This window comes from Amblyomma maculatum, chromosome 11 (genome assembly GCF_055883805.1).
Source record: "Amblyomma maculatum isolate TAMU_Amacu chromosome 11, ASM5588380v1, whole genome shotgun sequence".
Lineage (NCBI taxonomy): Eukaryota > Metazoa > Arthropoda > Arachnida > Ixodida > Ixodidae > Amblyomma > Amblyomma maculatum.
The window spans coordinates 137,177,825-137,200,848 of record NC_139354.1 but is presented as its reverse complement, the minus strand read 5'-3'; the positions used below and the strand labels follow the sequence as shown (position 1 = coordinate 137,200,848).

The window sequence follows — 23,024 nt, the reverse complement described above, 5'->3', positions numbered from 1 at the left end:
TAACTGGATCGAATTGTCCATGACTAGCAACAAGGAGCCAGTGGAGTAAAGATGAGCGTCCGTCCGTCACCTTTGTGCGCATGGTCTGTGCAGCAAAGTAGCATGACTCCAGGTCAAGGTTCTGCTGAAGCAGCTCATCTGCAATCTTCCAGGCACACACCTGCAGAGAGGAAGAGCATGGTGCACTCAGTCTGTGAAGCCAGGTAGACACAGGCTGCACTTTTTCTGAATTATGCAGAGCTACAACAACGTGCATCGTAGCAGAGTCCCATGCAGAGAGTCAAAAAAGAAAATTCATAGAAAGTTATGTAGTAGCTTGCAATATGTATATGTGTGCTATTCACTCCCGCCGCATATGCAGCATGTTTCTGTTACCATACCTTATGTGCCAGACACAATAATCAAGGGCCTAGTGCTCCACATTATCAACTAATTTACCTCCCCCACCCCCTAAAAATATTACATCAGCACTTTAAATAGTTCTTAGTACATCAATAAACACCTATGAGGGTAAAAAAATTAGACACTTTGGTAACATTCCATAGGAAGGACAGTGCCAAATATGAAAAAATTTGGGGGACACTTAAGCTCTGCCTTTAAGAGTATGGTGCAACTGCGCTAATGGTTCCTGCCTACAACTCTCCTTGTGAATCCTCATCTGCAAACACACACTTTGCTACTTGCCTATTCCCTAAACTCTTTAAATGTTACCTCTATTACCTCCCGCATACAGTCATAAGCTACCACACAGTGTTAAGACTACCTGACATAGGCGCAAGGCCCCGTCTTGACCAAGCCTTACAAATACGCCTGCATGGCCTACAATTAGCATGTCTGGCTCAGGACAAGGGGTCCCAGGTTTGGCTCCCATCTCCCCCGCCATAAAGCTACAGTCAACTTGGCCATGTCACATTGTCTGATAATGTCATGCAACCTGCGAACTACCACCTGCCAGAGGCATGCTCGTGACTGTTCACTCACAATGCTGACACCAAATTTCCTGAAGAACAACGCTTTTAACACTTTAAAAGAACAGCTGAAAGAGAAGACAAAGGCGAACTGCAAGAACACTATTTACACATCCTACATAGACCACCTGCACATCAGAGAAAAAAATCTCTTTCCATCCAACTCCTAAAAGACATCCTCAGAGGGCTTCTGAACCCTATTTTCCTCCTCCCAAGTCAAGATGGTCTGGACCCCTGGCCACACCGGCATCGTAGGTGATGTCCTGGTGCACTCACTTCCTGACAACACTATTCATTAAGTACTGGCAATCCCTTGGAAACACCCGGTGACCAAGGGGGGCACCCTTCATTACAGGCACGATCTCACATTCCAAGAAACTAAAAAGCTTCCTCTGTACCTTTTATACCTCTTGTACAAACCTAGACTTCCCAAGTCCACTTTTTGTGAAAAGTCTGTGAACAGTGGGGCTTACCATCCCAAATGGACATATGGGCTCCGAATTAGTTTTGACCGCCTGGAATTCTTTAATGTGCGCTAACATCCCACACAAGGATGTTTTTGTACTTTCGTCTCCACTGAAATGCAGCTGCTGTGGCTGAGAATCAATACCACAACCTTGGGCTCGGCAGCCAAGCACCGCAGCCACCCCAGAGGGCTGTCTTCTAGAAAATCCAGCTCAGTGCTCTCCTTCTCACCGCGGCCCATCTCTACTGCCTCTGCTCCGTCTTTCTGCCTCTTTCACTGTGCCAATCTCAGAATGCTGGATCATTATCTACCAGGCTGACATCCTCTCAGGCTCCATCGAGAAAATTTGTAATAAAAGATTCTCTGGACATCCTTCACTTGTTCCGTACAGCTGTTGTGCTGCCACAGTGCCTTAAATTATGCTTTTTTCGAGAAGCAACTACTCCCCACCTCATCGGAATGGCCATAGAACCGATGCATATTTGCGGCAAGCCCACAAAGGAACCACTGAAACAGTAGTATTACAGCTAACAGAACTCGTGCTTTTTTTTTTCATCACCATCTCCTGCCCCCTAAACTTCATCTTTATTATGCAGCTAAAAGGTGCTCTGGAACATGGCTGTGCTGCACCAATTAATATTGTTACAGCATGTGTGTGACTAGGGAAGGTACCCTCTCTGTAGTGAGCCTTTTCCAATTTCTCCTTACTTGCTTCAGCTATTCTCTAAGCTCTTGCTCTGACATACGAATTGTCCTTGTTGGTGCCTCATTAAAGGGCCTCGTAGCCAGCAGCTGTGATCCTACATGCCAGTAGAAAATTTTCAGGCTAGCCCATTCACGACAGGCAAGGAAAGGAAAAAAAGGTGTGGTCTCCTCGATTATGCAAACCTAATAAAACTGCTCAATGCATTGAATGAGCAAGAAATATACTGTTAAAGCACTAAATACAGAAAAAAAATTAGAATCACAAGAATAAAAAAATAAGAAAATACTACAGCCACATATTATACTTGTTAACCAATATAAGCTTTTTAGAAATGGAACAGAATGTGAGCAACCAATTACTTTATGCACAAAACAAAAAGCAAAATTGCTTACTTTTACCTGTTCATACTAGCATGCACAAACTCAAGATGAAACGGCAAATGCCCCTCAAAGGAGGCCCCCCAACCAATGGCATCAACCAACTGTCACAATGCTGTGGTTAATCCACCTGCAAATCTGTCTGACATTACAATGAATGGGGATCAATTAAGGATTAACCATGGTGTCACAAGAACCGGCCAATGCCAGTGGCTGAAGGGCTTCCTTCAAGAGGCACTTGCTACTTCATTCTTGAGTTATATTTGACTATATAAAACTTTAGCCATAGAATTAATATCATATGCAAACGAATATCTATCCCAAGACCTGTAGCATACATTTCAAAGCGGTGTCAGAAACAAAACGCACAATAAACATAACACATTCATGCTTCACATATCAAGCTTTACATCAAAAGATTTAGAAGAGTTGACTCACATTAGCAAGTAACAAGCAAAATGAACAAGAAAACTGCCAGCCAATAACTGCATTCATCACATGTGCAGGGAACATCAGGGCTCATACAAAAATGCAGAGAATGACTTGCGTAGTAAACATCAAAGCACACACAAAGAGAACATTCCGCTGCTTCTGTGCAGATGAAGAGAGACGAAAACAAAGGTTTCAGTGAACCAAAGCAGCCAGAGTGGACAGTCGTGCGCAAATGGTTGCCAGCGGTATCCTAATGACAGGCGGTGACCTCGAAAAACCAGCACAATACCTGGCAAGCTCCCTCTTCTTTCTCTATGCGACTATTTTCTCTTTACTTCTACCCACTTAAAGCCTTTTATTTGAAGAAGCAAGATGCTGAAGTAAAAAAGGTTCTGAAGTACACCCTGCATGAAAAAGCTCGCATATACTGACTTGAGCAGCATAACTCGCCATCCCACTTCATGCAGGTAGCAGACTAACAGTTCGACAACTGCAGCTTGTTTAAACTGAAAGCACAAGGCAAACCGAGATGTAGACAGCATGTAGATCGCTTTAGATTGAATCTAGTTCTCAACTGTTTTGTGAACAAGGTATCCGATTTGGGCCCATCTTATATGAAGAATGTGATATATTTGTCGCTATAGTTTCAGTAAAACGTACCTATATAAAAGTTGATCCTCTGCATAATTGGGTTTTTTTTTTTCTTTTTTTGCTGTATTGTTTGATTTTCTGCTTTAATTCCACTGTATTTGCTTGTATTTTTGTGTCGGACTTTTGTAGTTGTTGAAATGTGCTCCCTTTTTTTTGTGTGCATTTTGTTTATTCTCCCCTCCTGTAACAGCCTGCATAGGCTGACAGTATTAATAAATGAAACGAATGAATGAAAACGGCAGCTAAATCTCTTTTAAGGGACTACCCGAAAATCACTGACGATTTCGGTCTTGCATAAGACAAGATTAACCGATTTAGCTCAGCAAGCAAATCCGTTATCCTAGCTTCCAGGCGACAGTAACCTTCACATGCAGGACAGCTTCACTTCGCTTAAATTAAACAGGATCTAGCGTAATGGCACGAGCACTAACCCAAGCGCGACGACAGAAAACACTTTTTTCCTACAAAGCAAGGCAAGACTGCCGGGTCGACGTGCCCCGCGCAGGCCTTCGTTTCGGCAAAGATGTCACGAAAACGACAAAGAAAGCCCAAGAGCGAAACTGGAAACAGAGAGGGACTGACACGCGAGGCAAGAGTTTGCACGTCAAGGAACCGGTCCGCGCCGATAGCTTTCGGACTTGGGATCGCGAACGTACCTTTACAGTGCACGGGACGGCGCTTGCTCGAACCCAAAGGGAGCAAAAGGGCTAAAAACAACAGCACGCATCACTTTTAGAATAAGCTAAGAGCTGTGACTACTGCTTGACAGCTTTCGGCCACAACATCGCACGCTGCTTTGGGCACCTAGTTCCGGCGCCTCAATCCGGCCCACGGGGAAAATAAAACTGTTAAGCGTAGTTAATCCTTCCAGTTTCTTAAGAGCAGACGAAGCCGTTTGGAGCTGGGAACCCACCGATCTCTGTAGTTCGCCGAGCCACACCGATGCTTTCTCCTTTCCCGCAGTGTCTGGTTGCCTGTAGAGCGCGTGTGTGGCCTGGACGACCGCTTGCAGCGATGGCATTCCGCTGGCGTCGTCCATGGCGACGCGATATCCGGACTGGCGCCGATGTCCACAAGCTCCTGTCAACCTCACGCTTGTCTCGAACGTCCGCAATTAATCACAACACGCTTGGGAAATGATTGAATGTCAAACAGAAAGACCACCAACTGCTAACCGCCATTAAAAACAGCACCGCAGTCATCAGTGTTTTGCGACAATATTTTTTACTTAAAAGCTAATTTCTCTTTTAATTTCACTTTTAAATATAAATAAATATTTTGATAATTTTACAAGTAAATTCATTGCAATGTTATTGATGTTTGATGAAATTATGAAACTTGAGAGGAAACTTCACAATTGACAGTAGCTGCGAGATTGTTTCAAGCATCATGGACGACGATGGTCTGCCAATTATCGGGCCCGGCGTTGATTACACTAAGGTGAATAACTACAGGCCTTCTGTTCTTTCTAGTAAAGCATGGCAGAAGCAATGCTAAATCTACCTGCACTACTTTGCTTTCGAGGTAAGGATTTGTGGTTAGTAAATCACGCCCTGGGCCCCCGGAACACCCGGAGCTCGTCCAGTGGGTGTTGTTTTGTGTCACTTTAGTTCATGTCTAAAGATCTGTGATAAATTGCTTCTGTGGCTCTGTGATATGATGGGCACTGCGCTTATTCTGTTTTGTTTTTGTTCTTTTTTGCTGAATTTTTAACTGGTCTAGCAGTACAGTTCATCGTGCTATGGTAGCGTATTATTTGCTCGTCTCACTTTCGGCAGCATGGTTCTGCAATTTTTCTCATTTAACTCCAGGATATTGTGCTCTCTTTAGGTTCCGCCGATCCAGCAGAAGCGAACCTTGGCGTTCCTGAACTACTTCCTTACTAGGACTACGTCGTTCCTGAACCATTTCGCTACGGTGTGCGATGAGAAACTGGAAGACCTGCTCATCAGGATACAAAGGTTGGAAGCCTCGATGTGCATCTTGGAAGCCAAGGTAAGTTGACCACACTATTATTATATGCCCGATGGAATAGATTGCCGTTGTGGAGCAAAAAACAGCATGGAAGGGGGGGGGGGGGGGGGGGGGGAGAGTTGGGGTGGCTTGAATGAGGTGTAGTGGCTACAGCGCTCCACTGTTGTGCGCAATGATGCAGAATTAAAACTTGACCGCGGCGCCTACATTTCGCTGGAGGAAAAAAACAGGACGCCCATGTGCTGCGCGATGTCAACGCACGTTTAAGAACACCAGCTGGTCGAAATTACCGGAGCCCATTAAACCTCACAAACCTAACCTAACCGAATGTTTTACTGTTACTGGAAGATGACTAAAGAACTTGGATGTCAAAGGTAAAGATGGAGTTCTTCACTGGACACATGCAGTTGACTACTGCGGCAGATGTGTTCATATAATGATGAAGTCAACAACAAACTGCATTTAGTAAAGCCGATCCCCGCAAATGGAAGTTTTTTCGAAATTAAGAAGGCTTGTTAAAGTCATTTGTCACCTTCGCATTGAACATACTCATGAAAGAACGAAATTCCCAATTGTGAGCAATGTGACAAAGCTGGCACAGTAAGCAGTTTTGTTTTTATGCATAAAAACTGATGAAACTTGACCACTGTATTTTATAATGAACACATCCGTGTGTGCCCTTACTTACTCTTGGGAAAGAATGGTATAGTAGACTTATCACTAGAAGTTAGAGAAGACCCGCCATGGTGGGCACTGGTTAGAATGCTTGACTGCTGATTGGCACAGGTTCAGTCCTGACCACGGCGGCCATGTTTTGGCTTTCTTCCAGGCTAGTTGGTGTGTTCTGTCTCCCGCGTCTCGGAGTTCATGCAGGCGTCCACAACCGTCCACGCTTTGATGGAGGCAAAAAGTGAAGGGCTCATTGTCACCCCCAGGATATCGAAATTTCCGAAGCCTTCTGCTACGGTGTACCGTGATGCCTGTTAGGCTTCTGCTTGCACGCGGCTTCTTTCACTGAGACTTTTTCTCTTGTTGGCCAGTTAGGCTGTAACTGCTCTTCCCTCTTGGGGATTCTGGTCCGTAGTTGTCGGCCCATCAAGAGCTGGGTTTGACTGAAGCCATTGATACCTGGAGTATCCCGGTAGCTCAGCAGGGCCAAGTAAGGATCCTCTGCTTTGCGGAACATATTCTTCATTGTTCGAATCATCCTTTTGGCCTTACCATTTAACTGTGCATAGTGTGGGCTGCTGGTCACATAGTGAACCGCTGTAAATGTCGCAAACTCCTGCGATGAGAAGGGTGTGCCATTGTCTGATCTGACCTCTTGAGGGATCCCATGCCATTCAAAAATGCTCTTGAGGACATCGATGATGGCTTGTGCTGATGTACTCCTCAGACCAACTACATCTGGGAACCTAGAGCAGTAGTCAACCGCCAGAGTAAATGTTTGACTCTTGAAGTGCAGTTCCCAGGGGCCTCCTGGCAGACTTGTGAGGACCAAGGGTTCTACCCGGTTGACTCAGGTGAAACCGCATTGTTCACAGTTGGTTACAAGAGACGTGATGTCTGCCGATAAACCGGGCCACCAAACTGACTCACGAACCAGTCTTGCTTCTGTCGATGCCTTGGTGCCCTTCATACAGCAGCGTCAGTACTGTTGCTCGAAGTAAAGATAGGATAATAATGCAGGCACCTTTCAGCAGAAGACCGTCGCAGACAGAAAGCTTGTTTTCCACTGAGGCATACTTTGTGAGATGTAATGGCATCTTGGATTTCTGCGGCTACCCCTGCTGGCAGAAAGTGATAAGTGCTTTGCATTCTCCATCAGAGTCCTGTGCTTCCTTGAGGTTTAGGGGTAGGGCCTCCGATGAGCATGACACTACTTGTGTTGCAAAAATTTCTACTGTGTCCAGGAAACAAGATGCCTGGAAGATACGCAACAGGGTATCTGCCGTGGCTAGGTGTTTTCCAGGTGCGTGTAGCATCCTGAATTGATACTGCATTGTCTTCAGTCTTAGCCTCTTTATTCGAGGAGGCAACATGTCCAGCTCCATCTTGCCGAAGAGGGAAACCAGTGGCAGATGGTCGGTTTCAACGTCAAATGCTATTCTTCGAACAAATTCGTTAAACCACTGGATAGCCTACGCCATAGCCAAAGCTTCCTTTTTCATCTGGCTGTAGAGCTGCTCAGTCTCAGTCATGGACCTGGAAGCAAAAGTGACTGGGCGTTGCCTCATGAGGGCTGTGTCTGCAACAAGACTGCACTGAGTCCAAAAGAACTTGCATCTGCAGAAACAGTAGTGACCTAGGTATTCCGGATGATACTTATCAAAAGCCATGCAGCGATCCGATGTCATCATTATCATCATCATCAGCCTGATTATACCCACTGCAGGGCGAAGGCCTCTCCCATATTTCTCTACTTAACCCGGTTCTGTGCTAGCTGCATCCACTTGACCCCTGCGAACTTCTTAATCTCATCCGCCCACCTAACTTTCTGCCGCACCCTGCTACGCTTTCCTTCCCTTGGAATCCAGTTTGTTACCCTCAGCGACCATCGGTTATCCTCTCTTCGCACTACATGTCCTGCCCATGTGCATTTCTTCTTAATTTTCACTATAATGTCGGTAACTTGAGTTATTTCTCTGACCCACTCTGCACGCTTTCTATCTCTTAATGTTACCCCTACCATTTTTCGTTCCATAGCCCTCTGGGTTGTCCTCAACTTAAGTAGAACTCTCTTGGTTAGCCTCCACGTTTCAGCCGCATAGGTGAGTACAGGCAAGATGCAACTGTTGTATACTTTCCTCTTGAGCGATACCGGTAAGCTGCTAGTCATAATCTGCGAGTGCTTGCCAAATGCGCTCCATCTCAATCTTATTCTTCTTGTTATTTCCTTTCCGATGTCAATAGTTCCTTAAGTTTAGCGAATGCTGCCTCTTGATCTTGCTGCTAGGTCCTACACGTGGATTTTCTCAAAGAGGCATTGATGGGTGCTGTGACGTCGGAGATGTGCAGGAGAAATCTGGCGAGGTGATTTACCATTCACAGCAGTCTTCTTACCCCTACAACGTCCTTTGGAGCTTCCATGGTTTTGACTGTCTCAATTTTAGCTGGATCTAGCCTGATGCCTTCCGCCGAGACTATGACCCCAAGAAAGGGTACTTCGAAGACCTCAAAATGGCATTTTCCCCAGTTGTATGGGATGCCAGCCTTTTTAAGTCGAGACAACACTTGGTAGAGTCCGGAGTCATGTTCCTGATGTGTGCACGCAAAGTCTAGTATGTCATCAATCATAATCACCACTCCAGCTTGGCCTTCAAGGCTTCTGGCCATTTGTTTTTGGAACTACTCTGGTGCAGAGGTAATGCCAAAGGGCAGCCGGAAAAAGCAATACCGGCCGAATGGGGGGATAAAGGTTGTCAGCTCCTAAAACTCGGGGGAGAGCTTCACCCGATGAAAGTTTGTCATTGCATCTAGCTTCAAGAAAATAGCTGCATCAGCAAGGAAGCACAGGACTTGCTCAACAATTAGAAGAATGTGACGCTCTCTCAGGACCACCTTGTTTAGCTGAGTCAAGTCGATGCAAAGTCGATAGGACCCATCATGTTTTAGGACTATGATGAGCCCAGAACACCATGGTCAACTCTACGTCAACTCTATGTATCAGGCTCAATTCCTCCATGTTAAGTTGCTGGGCCGTTGTGGAGGAGGGGAGCACTCCAAAACAGCCAGCTCGCTTCTGTTTGTCTTTTCATTCCGGTTGTTAACTTTGTTGTCAGGGGTTTTTTATGAGTCCGCGTCCGGGCGCCCGTTGAACTTGAAATACGCGAGGAAAGGTTATTTGACCGGGAGTTCGGGGCTGAGACCTTGGAAGGTTTTGGTCGGACCGTGAGACAGAATAGGCATCTCGGCGCCAGACGCGAGAATTATGACTGTCGAGGAAAACAACTCGCGCTGCATCTGCCGCTCGTACCACTTAAGGGGCCTGCAGATGTGCACGCTACAGTGACCTTTGGCCTGTGCGACCGGAAGAGTGTGCTGGTTGCTGTTGCAGCCGCGTGGGAAATCCATGGTCGTCTTACGAGTAGCACACGTTGTTTCAGTTTCAAAAACAGATCCGTACAAGTCAGGCGTGCCGGCGACGCGGAGTCTGCGGAGAGCGAACCGCGTCGTCGTTTAACCTGTCAGCTCAGACCAATAACGGGCGAAGGTTTATGACTTCCCTGCTCAGCGCATTACCGATGGGACGGCACCGACGCAACCGTAAGCGGTCAAAACACAACACGAAAACGGACGGTCGCTCGGGAAGCGCGCCGCTTACACACAAGCGGTCTCGTGTTTCTGGCTGCGCGGCGCGAGCCGGGGGTGCCGTTTCTAATGCGATGCCTTCGTAGAATTCGAGCGGAAAGGCGCGCACCGCGCCGTCGAACTGTCAACTCTCGCGTGAACATAAATATCCCCGCGGCGCTCTCGCCCAGCCGGCCAAGACGCGGGAGAACGGGAGGGCACATCCGGTGCTGTCGGTTGACGGAACATCGCCGCCGCAAACGGAGCCCGTGTCGATGAGGTGGTAGCAATAAATCCTCTTCTTTTTCCCGCTCTTCTTACGGCCAGCTGCTGCCCTGTGTGTCCTTGAACGTGTATGCATGGCTGGTGAAAGTGAAAGTGGCGTTCACGTGTCTTTGCTAATTTGTTTTGCCTCGCCCCTGATTTTGAGAATCAGTGTATCGTCTCCACAGGGGGAAAGGGCGAAGCCCTGTGTGCCCTCTCACGTGTATGCATTGCTGGTGAAAGTGAAAGTGGACGCGTCTTTGCTAATTTGTTTGGTCCCGCCCCTGATTTTGAGAGTATCTGGGCGTCGTCTCCACAGGGGGGAAAGGGCGAAGCCCTGTGTGCCCTCTCACGTGTATGCATTGTTGGTGAAAGTGAAAGGGTGTTCATGTGTCTTTGCTAATGTGTCTTGTCTCGCCCCTGATTTTGAGAGAGTATCTGTGCGTTGTCTCCACAGGGGGAAAGGGCGAACGATTGGTGGGAGGCACGCGGGGCTCGCGAAGGACCAATCCCGGAGGTGCCGATGTTGCATTGGCTATTTGAAATGTGGCTTTGTCATTCTGATTAGCTCGAAGAAGCTCTTTTTCTCCGATTGGCCACGAAGTCGGTAACCAGGATGTTGAAAGGGTATATTTAATACGGGTGTTTGGGGAGAAGAAAGGACAGGACGGAGACAGACAGAGAGAGGGAGACGGGTAGACAGACTGACTGCCGACTTACGACTGGTGGCAGGAGGTCGCGAACTGTGTTCGCAAAATCAAAATGTGTTTTTGACCCGTTCAATAAAGTGCCCGTAGCGCTCGAAAAGTTGTCCCGTCCGTTTCCTGCAACGTGTCCCCGGATCAACGGACCATCTGGAACATCACATCATCTATATATATATATAGGAGAAAGCTAACTGGCGCAGTCGAGCAGGACGATCCGGCGGCTTTCTGCGGAGCGGACAAGGACATCGGCGCTACGGGGCACAAGCTGAGGAGGAGGACACCCTGAAGAGAGGTCCTGCAGTCACGGTTTGGACGGCGGCGACATCCTGGTGAGCGGCCTCACAGCTACAGCTGAAAACCACAACGCCTGGGCGTTTGCTGTAAACAAGAAACGTCTTCGAGAAGGCCTCCGTAGCTCGAGGAAGCGAAGAGGTGGAGCTTGGAAGGAGACCACCAGACCGTGGCGGAGCAACGATGAGCAGTATCCCCGGGTGAAGATACGACGACGAACAGCTATCGCAACGGCGGCTCCGGCGGGGAAGGACTCCGTCGCTCAAGCGGCCACTAGAGACGAAGTGGAGAACGAACTCGGGGTTGCGGGGACATCGCCTAACGAGAGCACCTAGCGACGCCTGAGCCAGTTCGAGCCGACACGAGGTGCAGGCCATCTGCGGCATCATTCTTCGGGACCGACGCGGGACAACGTCAGTGAAACTCAGGTGGGCCCTTTCCTGTTTGCTCAGAGTGCAGTCATGTCGGTCACCACACGATCTCAGTCTCAACGCGCAGAGGAATCTGGGAGTGTGGGAACAGATGCTGTTAATCCCCAGAATGTGTCTAACTCGGAAGGGCAGAACGCTCCGGAGGGGGAGCAGAGCACGGCAGCCGCGAGCAGCGATGATGCTGTCATGCGGCTCAGAGAAAAGGAGCTCGAGATACAGAGGCTCAAATTGACAATCGAGTTGAAGAAACTCGAAATGGAGGTTGGAACCTTCGAGGGTGGAGGTCGCGCTGATAGGACGAGATTGGGAGTGTACGCGGATGAGCTTAGAGCGGTCCTTGCGCCAATGCCCGAGTCAGACGAACTTGCGCCTGCATGGTTTAAGACAGCAGAAAGCATGCTCCGAAACTGTTCAATCCCTGATTCGGTTTCTGGCCAAATCATACTGCCTTTTCTAAATGAAAGGAGCCGCACGCTGGTAGGCAACAAGTCCAACGAGGGGGTACTCACATATAGAGAAATTCGAGAGCTAGTGTTAACTGAGTTGAAACTCACACCAGAAGAGTATAAGCGCAGACTTTATGCATGTCGTAAGGGCAGCGAAAGCTGGGGTCAGTTCGTGACCAAAGTGGAAATTTTGTTAGATTACTATCTCCGTAGTAGAAGCATCACTACGTTAGATGACTTGCGTCAATTGGTGGTCGCAGACCGGGCGAAACAGATGATGTCGGACGAGCTACGCGCATATGTCTTGCAGCATGAAACCGAAGAGTGGTTTAAGCCTGCAAAGATAGCCCAACTTGCTGAGAAGTTTGAGGAGAGCAAGCTTGTACACCGCCAGGGAACAGTTGAGGCACCTAAGAAAGTCGGTGGCCATCCGCGAGAGGCAGGCAGCCGATCAGCCGATAACGAGCACAGATATGAACGTCGACCGGCCCCAAGATGCTTTGGCTGTGGAGGCCTCGGCCATATGCAGAGAAACTGTCCGCAAACTAAACCAAAGGGGGCAGCAGGTCAGGATTCAGGCAGGAATCCCCAGGTTTCTAGACTGGCAGCGAGAGCAGCGTGTGAGCTGGAGGCCAGTAGAGAGATAGAAACAAGCGGGACAGCACAGGAGTCCAGGCTGACATGGGTGGAGCTTATCTCTGGGAAACATCTGTTCCAAGCTTGCCTTGATTCAGGGGCAGATATAACGGTACTGAGAAAAGCGTTGTCCCGGTTGACGCGAGAGAGCAGGGCTCAGGGAAGGTGCGACTGCGTGGAGCGTTTGGCCACACTGTGCCGGCCGATCTTATGTACGTCCCTCTCGGTTTGGTCACGGAGGACGGTAGCGCGGACCCGCAAACATTAATACTTTGTGCCGTGACTGACGATCTGGCCGAAGGAGTGGACGCTCTACTGACCCCCGATGTATTTCAGGGACTGAGAAAAGTAACGGAAGAGGGAGTTGAATTGGCTAATAGAATAATAAGGGCAGAGAGTGAAACCGAGCAGCATGATGTTGACGAGAGGAGCGCGTCTGCACTAGATTTCGAAATTGAAGAGGTTGCCGTGCGAACCCCTGCAGACATTCAAGCGATGCAAATTGAAGTCACTTCTCCGGTGGAAACGGCCCCAGCGGAGCGCGGATTTGCCGAGGAACAAAGAGCGGACTCATCTCTAGCGGATGCATGGGAGCAAGCGCGCAGCGGCACCCATGGCATGCTGATAGAGGAGGGGATGCTTTTACACCGGGAGGTAGTCGACGGTAGGCCGTGTAAGCAGCTGGTCCTCCCGCAAAATCGTCGTAAGGAGGTGCTTGTATTGGCGCACGATATGCCATGTGGGGGGCACTTTTCTGAAAAGAGGACCAAGCAGCGCATACGTAGTGCATTCTTCTGGCCGACGCTTGCTGCCGACGTTAAGACGCACTGCCAGACGTGCCACACTTGTCAAACATTCGCAAACAGGCGTTCCACGGACAGGGTGCCTATCACGCCGTTGACGCGTCCACAAGAACCATTGGAAGTAGTATATATGGACTGCATTGGCCCCATTGAACCCGCTTCAGCGCGAGGACACAGGTACGCTGTCTGTGTAATAGACCTGTGTACGAGATGGCCCGAGGTTATGCCACTGCGATCTCTGACCGCCCGAGCAACGTGTCAGGCGCTGGTGGACATATTTTCGCGGCTTGGGGTTCCACAGCTCATTTGCTGCGATCAGGGGACGAACTTCACCTCAAATCTAACTAGAGAGCTGATGGAGCGCCTTGGCATACAAATGAGGTTCTCAACGCCCGATCACCCCCAGAGTAACGGGATAGTAGAGCGCTGGAACGGGACATTCAAGGCGATGCTCAGACATGTGATACATGAACACGCGCGTGAATGGGACCGATTTATCCCTTGCATGCTCTGGGCGTATCGAGAGGTGCCGCACGAGATAACAGGGGCATCCCCGTTCGAGATGATGTACGGACGAGTTCCGCAAGGCCCACTAACTATTCTACAAAAAACTTGGACCGGTATGTGGACACCCCCGGTGGGTCTGAATAAGGCGGCAGCTGCTTACCTGGTCGAGCTCCGACAGCAGATGACTGAGGCAGCAGAAAAGGCAGATGAGCGGATCAGCCAGTTGCAAAGGGCGTACGCGAAAAAGTACAACCTTCGGGCCCGTGCTAAAGAGTTCAACATTGGAGAAGAAGTACTAATCCTTGAGACAGGCCAGCAAAGCAAAATGCAACCGAAATGGATAGGCCCGGCTAAAGTCAAAGAACAAAAGCGACCGGATAGCTATATCATTCAGTTTAAGGACGGGTCAGAGCGATGGGTGCACGCAAACCGCATGAGGAAATACTATGCTCGCGCAAACAATGTCGGAGTGATATTTGAGTCTGACACGGAGTTCGGCAGTGTAGAAACGTTCCCAGACACCCGCAGGCACGGGAGCGGCATGCCTGATATATTACAGGAGGAGGAAGGTCTCAATGCAGACCAAGTGACTCAGCTCAGGGAGGTTATAGCGCGGCACGCCGGTGCCTTCTCAGATAGGCCAGGACAATGCAAGCTGGGCGAGCACAAGATCAACCTCGTGTCGGGCGCGAAACCAGCGAAGGCTTACCCGTACAGAGTGCCCGTCGCACTCAGAGCCGAGGTCGAACGGCAGGTAGAAGAATTAATAGAATGGGGCCTAGTGTACCCAGTAGAGAGCAGCTTTGCACACCCGATAGTCTGTGTAGCGAAAAAGGACGGAACAGTGCGACTATGCATCGATTATCGCCAGCTGAATGCCGTGTCGGAGGCAGATAGTTTTCCTATGGGTAACGTTACGGAGCTGCTCTACGAGGTAGCCGGCGCTAAATATATCACTATTCTGGACATGACGCGAGGCTACTGGCAGATCGCCGTAGAGCCGGCCTCTCGTAAGTACACGGCATTCGCTACGCCGAAGGGACTATTTGCGTGGCGGGTAATGCCATACGGGCTGCGCAACTCAGCGGCCACGTTTCAGCGAGTTATGAATGAAGCCCTCCAAGGGCACGGCGGATATGCCTGCGCTTACATTGATGACGTGGCAGTGTACTCGCAGACGTGGGAGTCACACCTGCTACATTTGGATAAGGTGTTGAGGACAATTTCAGAGGTCGGCCTGACGATTAACCCGGCCAAGTGTAAGTTCGCACAGCCCAGCGTGAGGTACCTGGGGCATGTGGTGGGATCCGGGGTTCATTCGCCCGACCCAGAAAGGGTTGACGCCATTCTGAGGCTGAAATCGCCAGTGACGAAAAGGGATCTGCGCAGCGCGCTAGGGCTGTTTAACTATTACAGGGACTACGTTCCAGCCTACTCTGAGTTGGTGCGCCCCTTAACAGATCTCACTAACAGGAGAGTGCCGAACACGATTCCCTGGAGCCAGGATGCAGAGCGCGCTTTTAACGCCGTAAAAGCCGAATTGGCTAAACTGCCCAGATTAACCGTGCCTAATCTGAAGGAGGAGTATGTTTTGACTACCGATGCCTCGGAGAGAGCAGTCGGAGCATGTTTGGCGCAGGAGCATGAAGGAAAAGAAAGGCCAATAGCGTTCTTGAGCAAAAAGCTCACGCCGCAGCAGGCAAAATGGTCTGCGATCGAGAGAGAGGCCTTCGCTATCGTGTGGGCTCTGGGGCGTCTGGACACGTGGCTGTTTGGTGCAAGGATCAATGTAGTCACTGATCATAACCCTTTGACGTACCTGACGCGATCAACGTCATCAAGCGCCCGCCTCACGCGATGGAGTCTGGCGCTTCAAAAGTACGACCTGAAATTCTCACATATAAAAGGCTCCCTCAACAAGTGCGCTGATGCCCTTTCGAGACTGGACACGGAATAATGACATGAAAAAAAAAAAAAAAGGAGAATAGGTGTATATAGACATATGCCTCTTGTTTATGGCATGTTAACCTGTGTGTGGTACAGACTGATATGGCGCGCTTGGTGCTTGCAGGACGGGGTCTTGCCTGATGTGTGCGTGCGTGACACATGTTTGCGAACGGTGATTTTGTGTTCACGAGTTACTGAAATGCACTGTACTGTGTGTGTGTGTGGTGGTGACCAGTGTCCGTCCGATATTATTGAGGTTCGGCCTTGTTTTGTTGTTGTTGTTCTTTCATTAGAGCTGTGATTGTGAATTGTGCTGTACCACTGTAAGCGACGATGTAATGTGTCAGCCGGTACAGCGAGGCGCGGAGTTGTGTGGCGCTTCAGTGGCAAAGTTCCTAGATTTTCTAGATTTGTAAATCAGACCCCATGGTCACGTCGACGGGCGCAGCTTTGTTTACGCTTTTGCTTTGTATGCCTAAAATGTTTCTCCACGTAGCGCGGGACAAGTGTTGTGCGGACAGCAAGTGTACGCACAACATTCTTAGTGGGAAGGTGTTAAGTTGCTGGGCCGTTGTGGAGGAGGGGAGCACTCCAAAACAGCCAGCTCGCTTCTGTTTGTCTTTTCATTCCGGTTGTTAACTTTGTTGTCAGGGGTTTTTTATGAGTCCGCGTCCGGGCGCCCGTTGAACTTGAAATACGCGAGGAAAGGTTATTTGACCGGGAGTTCGGGGCTGAGACCTTGGAAGGTTTTGGTCGGACCGTGAGACAGAATAGGCATCTCGGCGCCAGACGCGAGAATTATGACTGTCGAGGAAAACAACTCGCGCTGCATCTGCCGCTCGTACCACTTAAGGGGCCTGCAGATGTGCACGCTACAGTGACCTTTGGCCTGTGCGACCGGAAGAGTGTGCTGGTTGCTGTTGCAGCCGCGTGGGAAATCCATGGTCGTCTTACGAGTAGCACACGTTGTTTCAGTTTCAAAAACAGATCCGTACAAGTCAGGCGTGCCGGCGACGCGGAGTCTGCGGAGAGCGAACCGCGTCGTCGTTTAACCTGTCAGCTCAGACCAATAACGGGCGAAGGTTTATGACTTCCCTGCTCAGCGCATTACCGATGGGACGGCACCGACGCAACCGTAAGCGGTCAAAACACAACACGAAAACGGACGGTCGCTCGGGAAGCGCGCCGCTTACACACAAGCGGTCTCGTGTTTCTGGCTGCGCGGCGCGAGCCGGGGGTGCCGTTTCTAATGCGATGCCTTCGTAGAATTCGAGCGGAAAGGCGCGCACCGCGCCGTCGAACTGTCAACTCTCGCGTGAACATAAATATCCCCGCGGCGCTCTCGCCCAGCCGGCCAAGACGCGGGAGAACGGGAGGGCACATCCGGTGCTGTCGGTTGACGGAACATCGCCGCCGCAAACGGAGCCCGTGTCGATGAGGTGGTAGCAATAAATCCTCTTCTTTTTCCCGCTCTTCTTACGGCCAGCTGCTGCCCTGTGTGTCCTTGAACGTGTATGCATGGCTGGTGAAAGTGAAAGTGGCGTTCACGTGTCTTTGCTAATTTGTTTTGCCTCGCCCCTGATTTTGAGAATCAGTGTATCGTCTCCACAGGGGGAAAGGGCGAAGCCCTGTGTGCCCTCTCACGTGTATGCATTGCTGGTGAAAGTGAAAGTGGACGCGTCTTTGCTAATTTGTTTGGTCCCGCCCCTGATTTTGAGAGTATCTGGGCGTCGTCTCCACAGGGGGGAAAGGGCGAAGCCCTGTGTGCCCTCTCACGTGTATGCATTGTTGGTGAAAGTGAAAGGGTGTTCATGTGTCTTTGCTAATGTGTCTTGTCTCGCCCCTGATTTTGAGAGAGTATCTGTGCGTTGTCTCCACAGGGGGAAAGGGCGAACGATTGGTGGGAGGCACGCGGGGCTCGCGAAGGACCAATCCCGGAGGTGCCGATGTTGCATTGGCTATTTGAAATGTGGCTTTGTCATTCTGATTAGCTCGAAGAAGCTCTTTTTCTCCGATTGGCCACGAAGTCGGTAACCAGGATGTTGAAAGGGTATATTTAATACGGGTGTTTGGGGAGAAGAAAGGACAGGACGGAGACAGACAGAGAGAGGGAGACGGGTAGACAGACTGACTGCCGACTTACGACTGGTGGCAGGAGGTCGCGAACTGTGTTCGCAAAATCAAAATGTGTTTTTGACCCGTTCAATAAAGTGCCCGTAGCGCTCGAAAAGTTGTCCCGTCCGTTTCCTGCAACGTGTCCCCGGATCAACGGACCATCTGGAACATCACATCATCTATATATATATATAGGAGAAAGCTAACTCTCCAGTTTGTTCAATTCAGTGCGTATGATGCCACACAGTGGGATTGGAATCCTACGGGGCACACTTATGGCAAATTCGAGTGAGCGAGCAGGCGCACTCGAGAGCACTTCGAAAGTGCTCTCGAACAAGCGGGTGCCCTCCATTGGGAGAGCAGGAATAGAATCACTGGCTTCCAGTGGTAGAGGAGGAGGGCTTTTCCTCCGCTGAGAGCACCTGAGTACACTCTTGGCTGCTTCCTCGTCTAAAGCGAGTGTAGAGGAAGTCACATGGCGACGCGGCTCACGGCGTCGACCGGCTAGCATCCCTCAGGGGACAACATGGCAACAGCGTACTCGCAATCGACCATCGGCTCACAGTAAGTGACAGCCACAGCTGAAATGCTTTCGATGCCATGACACCGTGAAGCTATATTGTGTATCTTTTTTCGAGAGTTTCCACGTTTCGTTACGTCGTTTCGAGAGAGGTGATGATGGGCGCAGCTCTGTCTCTTGACACACTGGCGACTAACGTACAACTAAATCTGGAATTGAATAATGTGGTCTACATGCCTGACAATCCTCACGGCTGTTTGTGAGGCCATTCTAACACTATTACTGCCAAAATATTCATTGCAGGCTGAAAACAGGGCCAACACATCAGAGCGTAGCCCGCACCATAGCTCAGTATAAACTGCAGAAAAAAATAGATAAAACGAGGAAGACAATAATTTACTGAGCAATGGGCCCATGAAAGAAAAAAAAAACAACATAGAGCGCTTGTAATGCACAATACTTTACGTGTTTCACAAGCTTTAGCGCTCCTTCTTGCACTGCGTATAAACAAACCGATCCCTCGGTCATCGCAACGCTTCCTAAAATGTTTACATACAAATAAGATTTAGTTATCAGCAAACTAGTGTTCTCGCTGCTGCGCTTGCCGCTTTTTAAGCTTCGTCGCCCTTTTTTCCTTGAATGTTTGTGCTACAGTTCAGTGTTCAGCGAAAATTACGTCCATGGTAGCAGAGCATGACCGAAGAGCCGGCGCTCCTAAATTTGCCAGCGCTGTGAAACTCCACATGTTAAAATGATTCCAGGGCACAATATAGTGAGCATAGGTATCCAGAACATTATTTTCAAGTCCTGAGAGCAGGCAGCAAGCTCAGACGGTCAAGAAGTTGTAATATTTAGAGCGGTAGCAATGGGCCTGTACACCTCGAAACGTGAAGTTCCATTATAAATGCGGTCTTCATATCAGGTCGCTCATATCACGGCGTGGGCGAGTGGTTAGTGCAGAATGCTAGGGACCCTGTGGTAGTGAGTTCGAATCACCTTAGGGGTATCTTTTTTTTTCTTCTACAAATCAATTTTCTTTAGCTTTTTTAATGTATTTGAGGTGCGTCGTTACCTTTCAGTTCCTTTTTATCCGAAGCCCTTTTTCGCCGGGCGAGCAGCGCAATAGGGAAGGATGCAATAGGGGAAGAATGACATTTGGAATAAGATCGGCGCTCTCCTTGGTATGAGCGGCAAATGCGTCCCTTTATTTTACGATGCCTGCAAATAGCACGTTGAAGCTCATGTTGCAACATTACATGGGTTAAATGTGCCATGATTTAGTGAAGAATTGAATGATGATGCGTTATTCCTTCGGCACTTAGCATAGCTGTATGCTTTTCATGGCATTCGTAGCTGCAGTCGAGCGGTCGGGTCAGAGTTAACGGGAGCTCGCAGTCGAAGCGGCGAAGGCGGTGATATGTTGGCTCAGAAGTGGAAACGGAGGAGCGTGTCGGCAGCAGCAGATTTCGCTCGCTCGCGCCTCCAAATACTCAAGTGTAAACGAGGCATCAAAATGCCGGCTGCAAAGCGTCGGCGCCCAGCGAACGGAAAGCATTGCCACGGCCGCTCGATGGAAGCGCACTGGGTGCGGCCTGCTGCGTCGCGCCGCCGTCAATGGGCAAGCGCGTCCTTGGAGAGTTTACAGTTGCGCCCGCTATTTCTGCTGAGGGTGCCACTGTTCGGGGACACGTCGCCGCCGGGGTCGCCGGCTCTGAGCGCGCGGTTTGCTTCCTTTCTGGGCGCGTGTGCAAGCACGTTAACGTTGTGTCTGGATGCGTTTGTTTTTTAAGGCGAAAGCCGTTCTAGGCTCTTGGAGCGAAAATCTAAGCGCAGAAGCTGTGCCTGTTATATCTGTACGTCGCATCTGTGCACTGGTGTGCCAGCCGCAAAAGCAGACGTGCAAGGAGGGAGATTAAGAATGAAAATGATTGATAGTGATAGGTAATCAATAGAAGTTATAAATCGACATTGATAGAGGTAATGACTAATGCTAATGACTAATAATGGTTAATAATGACTAAAATTATTTGTAATGACCAGTATATCAAACTACGACATGTAATGACCGCAATTGATTAGAAATGAGAAAGTGCTTAGCGATGTGTGGTAATGACTAATAGCTAGGCATGACTCATTATTACTGTGAATGACTACGAAAAGACCAATATATGAAACGACGACATGTAATGACCACTGCTGTTTCTGAATGAGTAACCTGCTTAGTTATGTGTAATAAGGACTACAATGACTACGCAGGCAGACTCATGATGACTGAGAAACGACCAATATATCAAACGATGACTTGAAATGACGAACTGTGGCAAACGATGAGAGGCAAATGATAGGAGAAGAGTAGGCTTTCGCCGTCCTCCGCTTAACAGACATCTAAGAGTCCCTCTAATTTTATCTGCTGAGCTCGCTTCAGGCAAAGACAGCAGCGAGGAGTGGAAATGCACTCGCTTCCTCTGAAATGAAAGCGGCGCTGAGGTTAAAAAGTCCAGATGCTGAAGCATAATGCCCTATCAGCTGCCATTGAATTTGCTACAAGGGACAGAGTAGATTGAGATCCTAAGTGGGATCTTTCCCGCATCACTAATGTATTGCGGGTTGCTACAAGGGACAGCAGATTGGACTTGTTGGGGATTAATTATAGGTTAACCGTGCAAACAACGTGACGGGAACACAGGAGAAGAAGACGGCACAAACGCGCTAGTTGTGTCGTCCTCTTTTCGTGTGTTCCCGTCACGTTGTTTAACCTATTTAGTTATCAGGGAGCTGGCCGTGAACTAGGATTTTTAACGATGTGTTGTGAAGCAGATGAACACGATAAGGTAGCACCAGAAGGTTTTCTCGCAGGTTATGTTGTGAGAACATATAAGAAAAAGCTACGAAAGGTTTTTTTTATATAAACATGCAATTTGTTTTAAATTTTGCCGCGCTAGTCTGCGTGGCCTTGCAAGTAAAGGAGCCTGTGCATACAACATTTGTTTATACTGTTGAGACTATTTGAGCCGATGTGATAAAATGAAAAGCCATGTTCCACAGAAAATCCGGCGCCCGCTCTGTCGGCGGAAAGTCAGGAAAAAACCTCTCTGGTAAGAGGAACTTTAGTTGGTGATATAGCCAGAAACCTCTGGCGCAATGAGAACACGACATGTTCAATGTGGCAGGAGCTGCCAAACCAGACAGAGTCAATAAGATGTAAGGGTGAAATGGGAATTATTGAAAGCAGGACCCTTAGATCCCAAGTCAGGCACACTATACTCCTATAGGGCACGTTCGTACGGCTTCGGTAAACAGGGGTTTTATATAGCTATGTGTAGGGTGCTATTTCATATAATGTGGTGGCTTAAGGCTGCATTCTAATGATATGCGACAGAGGCAGTAATTACGGGATACGGTGAATAAGCAGGTAGCAAAGTGCGGGCACTCTAACGATGCTCCTTAAGGAGACTTAAGAACCCCAAGTTTTGTTTCACTACCAGGTTGTTGCTTAATTTATGCGATATTTAGTAATGGTTTTGAGGCGACATGTCAGTCGAGCAAAAGCCTGTTGCAGGAAATATAAGTCAACTGGACCAGTTACAGGTTAATGAAAATCAAGGACAATGGAGGCTTGACGTACCCCGCAAAGGAGGTAATCAAGCTTTGTTAGCTTACGAGCACCTTCATTAACAGGATGATGAAGTCTAAAGAGGTCCGGCGAAGTAGCAAGCTGTGTAAACTTTTGGTTTCATCATTGTTTTCTCACTGTACACAGTACCTGCAGCTAATCTATAAAAACAATGATCGTGCCCATGCTGAGGCCCTATGCAAGATATCGTTAAGTTGCTGCCCCCACAGATAGCGAGCTGGGCTGGAAATGTCAACAGTGGAGCGATGTTTATGGCTATGGGATAAACTTCTCTCAAGAAAGGTTTTCCGTATGCAATTGGTACTTCCTTTTTTTGTGTGGCCATTAAATAAGCGTACTCGGTTGCTCGCTGAATCTTGGCTGCAGTTGCACTCTGACGCGTGAACTTTCTTGTGATCAAAGCTAAGAGTTTCACAACAGCAACACTCGATGCGCGTTCTTCCATTGAAAATTACGAACCAGCAAAATTGTATGGGTTTGCGAGCAGCCAATAAAAATAGTAATAAAAACTTTTGGCGCATATACGTGGCCCCTTGAGGCAGACCGGCTCTATCAAGCGCACTTACTTTGTCCGGTCATTGAAAATGCGGGAAGCCATGGCGGATAGCGTTCTGGCGTACAAAGTTTAAGGTCTCCAAATGAGTCAAAGATCCCAGGTTGTCATCTAGATTTAACCTAATAAACGTCTTCATATTTCCACCGTAAAATTTGTCACAATGAGATAGAAAGGTTGGTTGCATGTCGCATTTTCGCAGTGGTTGCTCATAATAAGACACCTTTTTTATTGGATAGCGCTGTCAGCTTAGAACAGGTTGACGTCAATTTGTGTATAAAAGTTATATGCAGGAATGTGTAAATG

The 23,024-nt window shown here is 48.8% G+C and overlaps 2 protein-coding genes across 3 annotated transcripts in view; one reads left to right on the top strand and one right to left on the bottom strand.

Moving 5' to 3' along the window:
- LOC146175050 (transportin-3-like) overlaps positions 1-4,794 on the bottom strand; it is an 88,775-nt gene extending 83,981 nt beyond the window's left edge. For both annotated transcript variants that reach the window (XM_084584434.1, XM_084584435.1), the window contains exons 1-2: positions 4,514-4,794; positions 71-160 (exon numbers count right to left, since the gene is read on the bottom strand). In XM_084584434.1, coding sequence (XP_084440560.1) covers positions 71-160; positions 4,514-4,639 — 216 coding nt within the window. In that variant the 5' untranslated portion in view covers positions 4,640-4,794. The remainder of the gene's footprint in view (positions 1-70; positions 161-4,513) is intronic.
- A 163-nt stretch (positions 4,795-4,957) lies between these two features.
- CCDC53 (Coiled-coil domain containing 53) overlaps positions 4,958-23,024 on the top strand; it is a 34,505-nt gene continuing 16,438 nt past the window's right edge. Inside the window, exons 1-2 of the mRNA XM_084584459.1 lie at positions 4,958-5,040; positions 5,431-5,595. Of these exons, the coding sequence (XP_084440585.1) occupies positions 4,990-5,040; positions 5,431-5,595 (216 nt within the window). The 5' untranslated portion in view covers positions 4,958-4,989. The remainder of the gene's footprint in view (positions 5,041-5,430; positions 5,596-23,024) is intronic.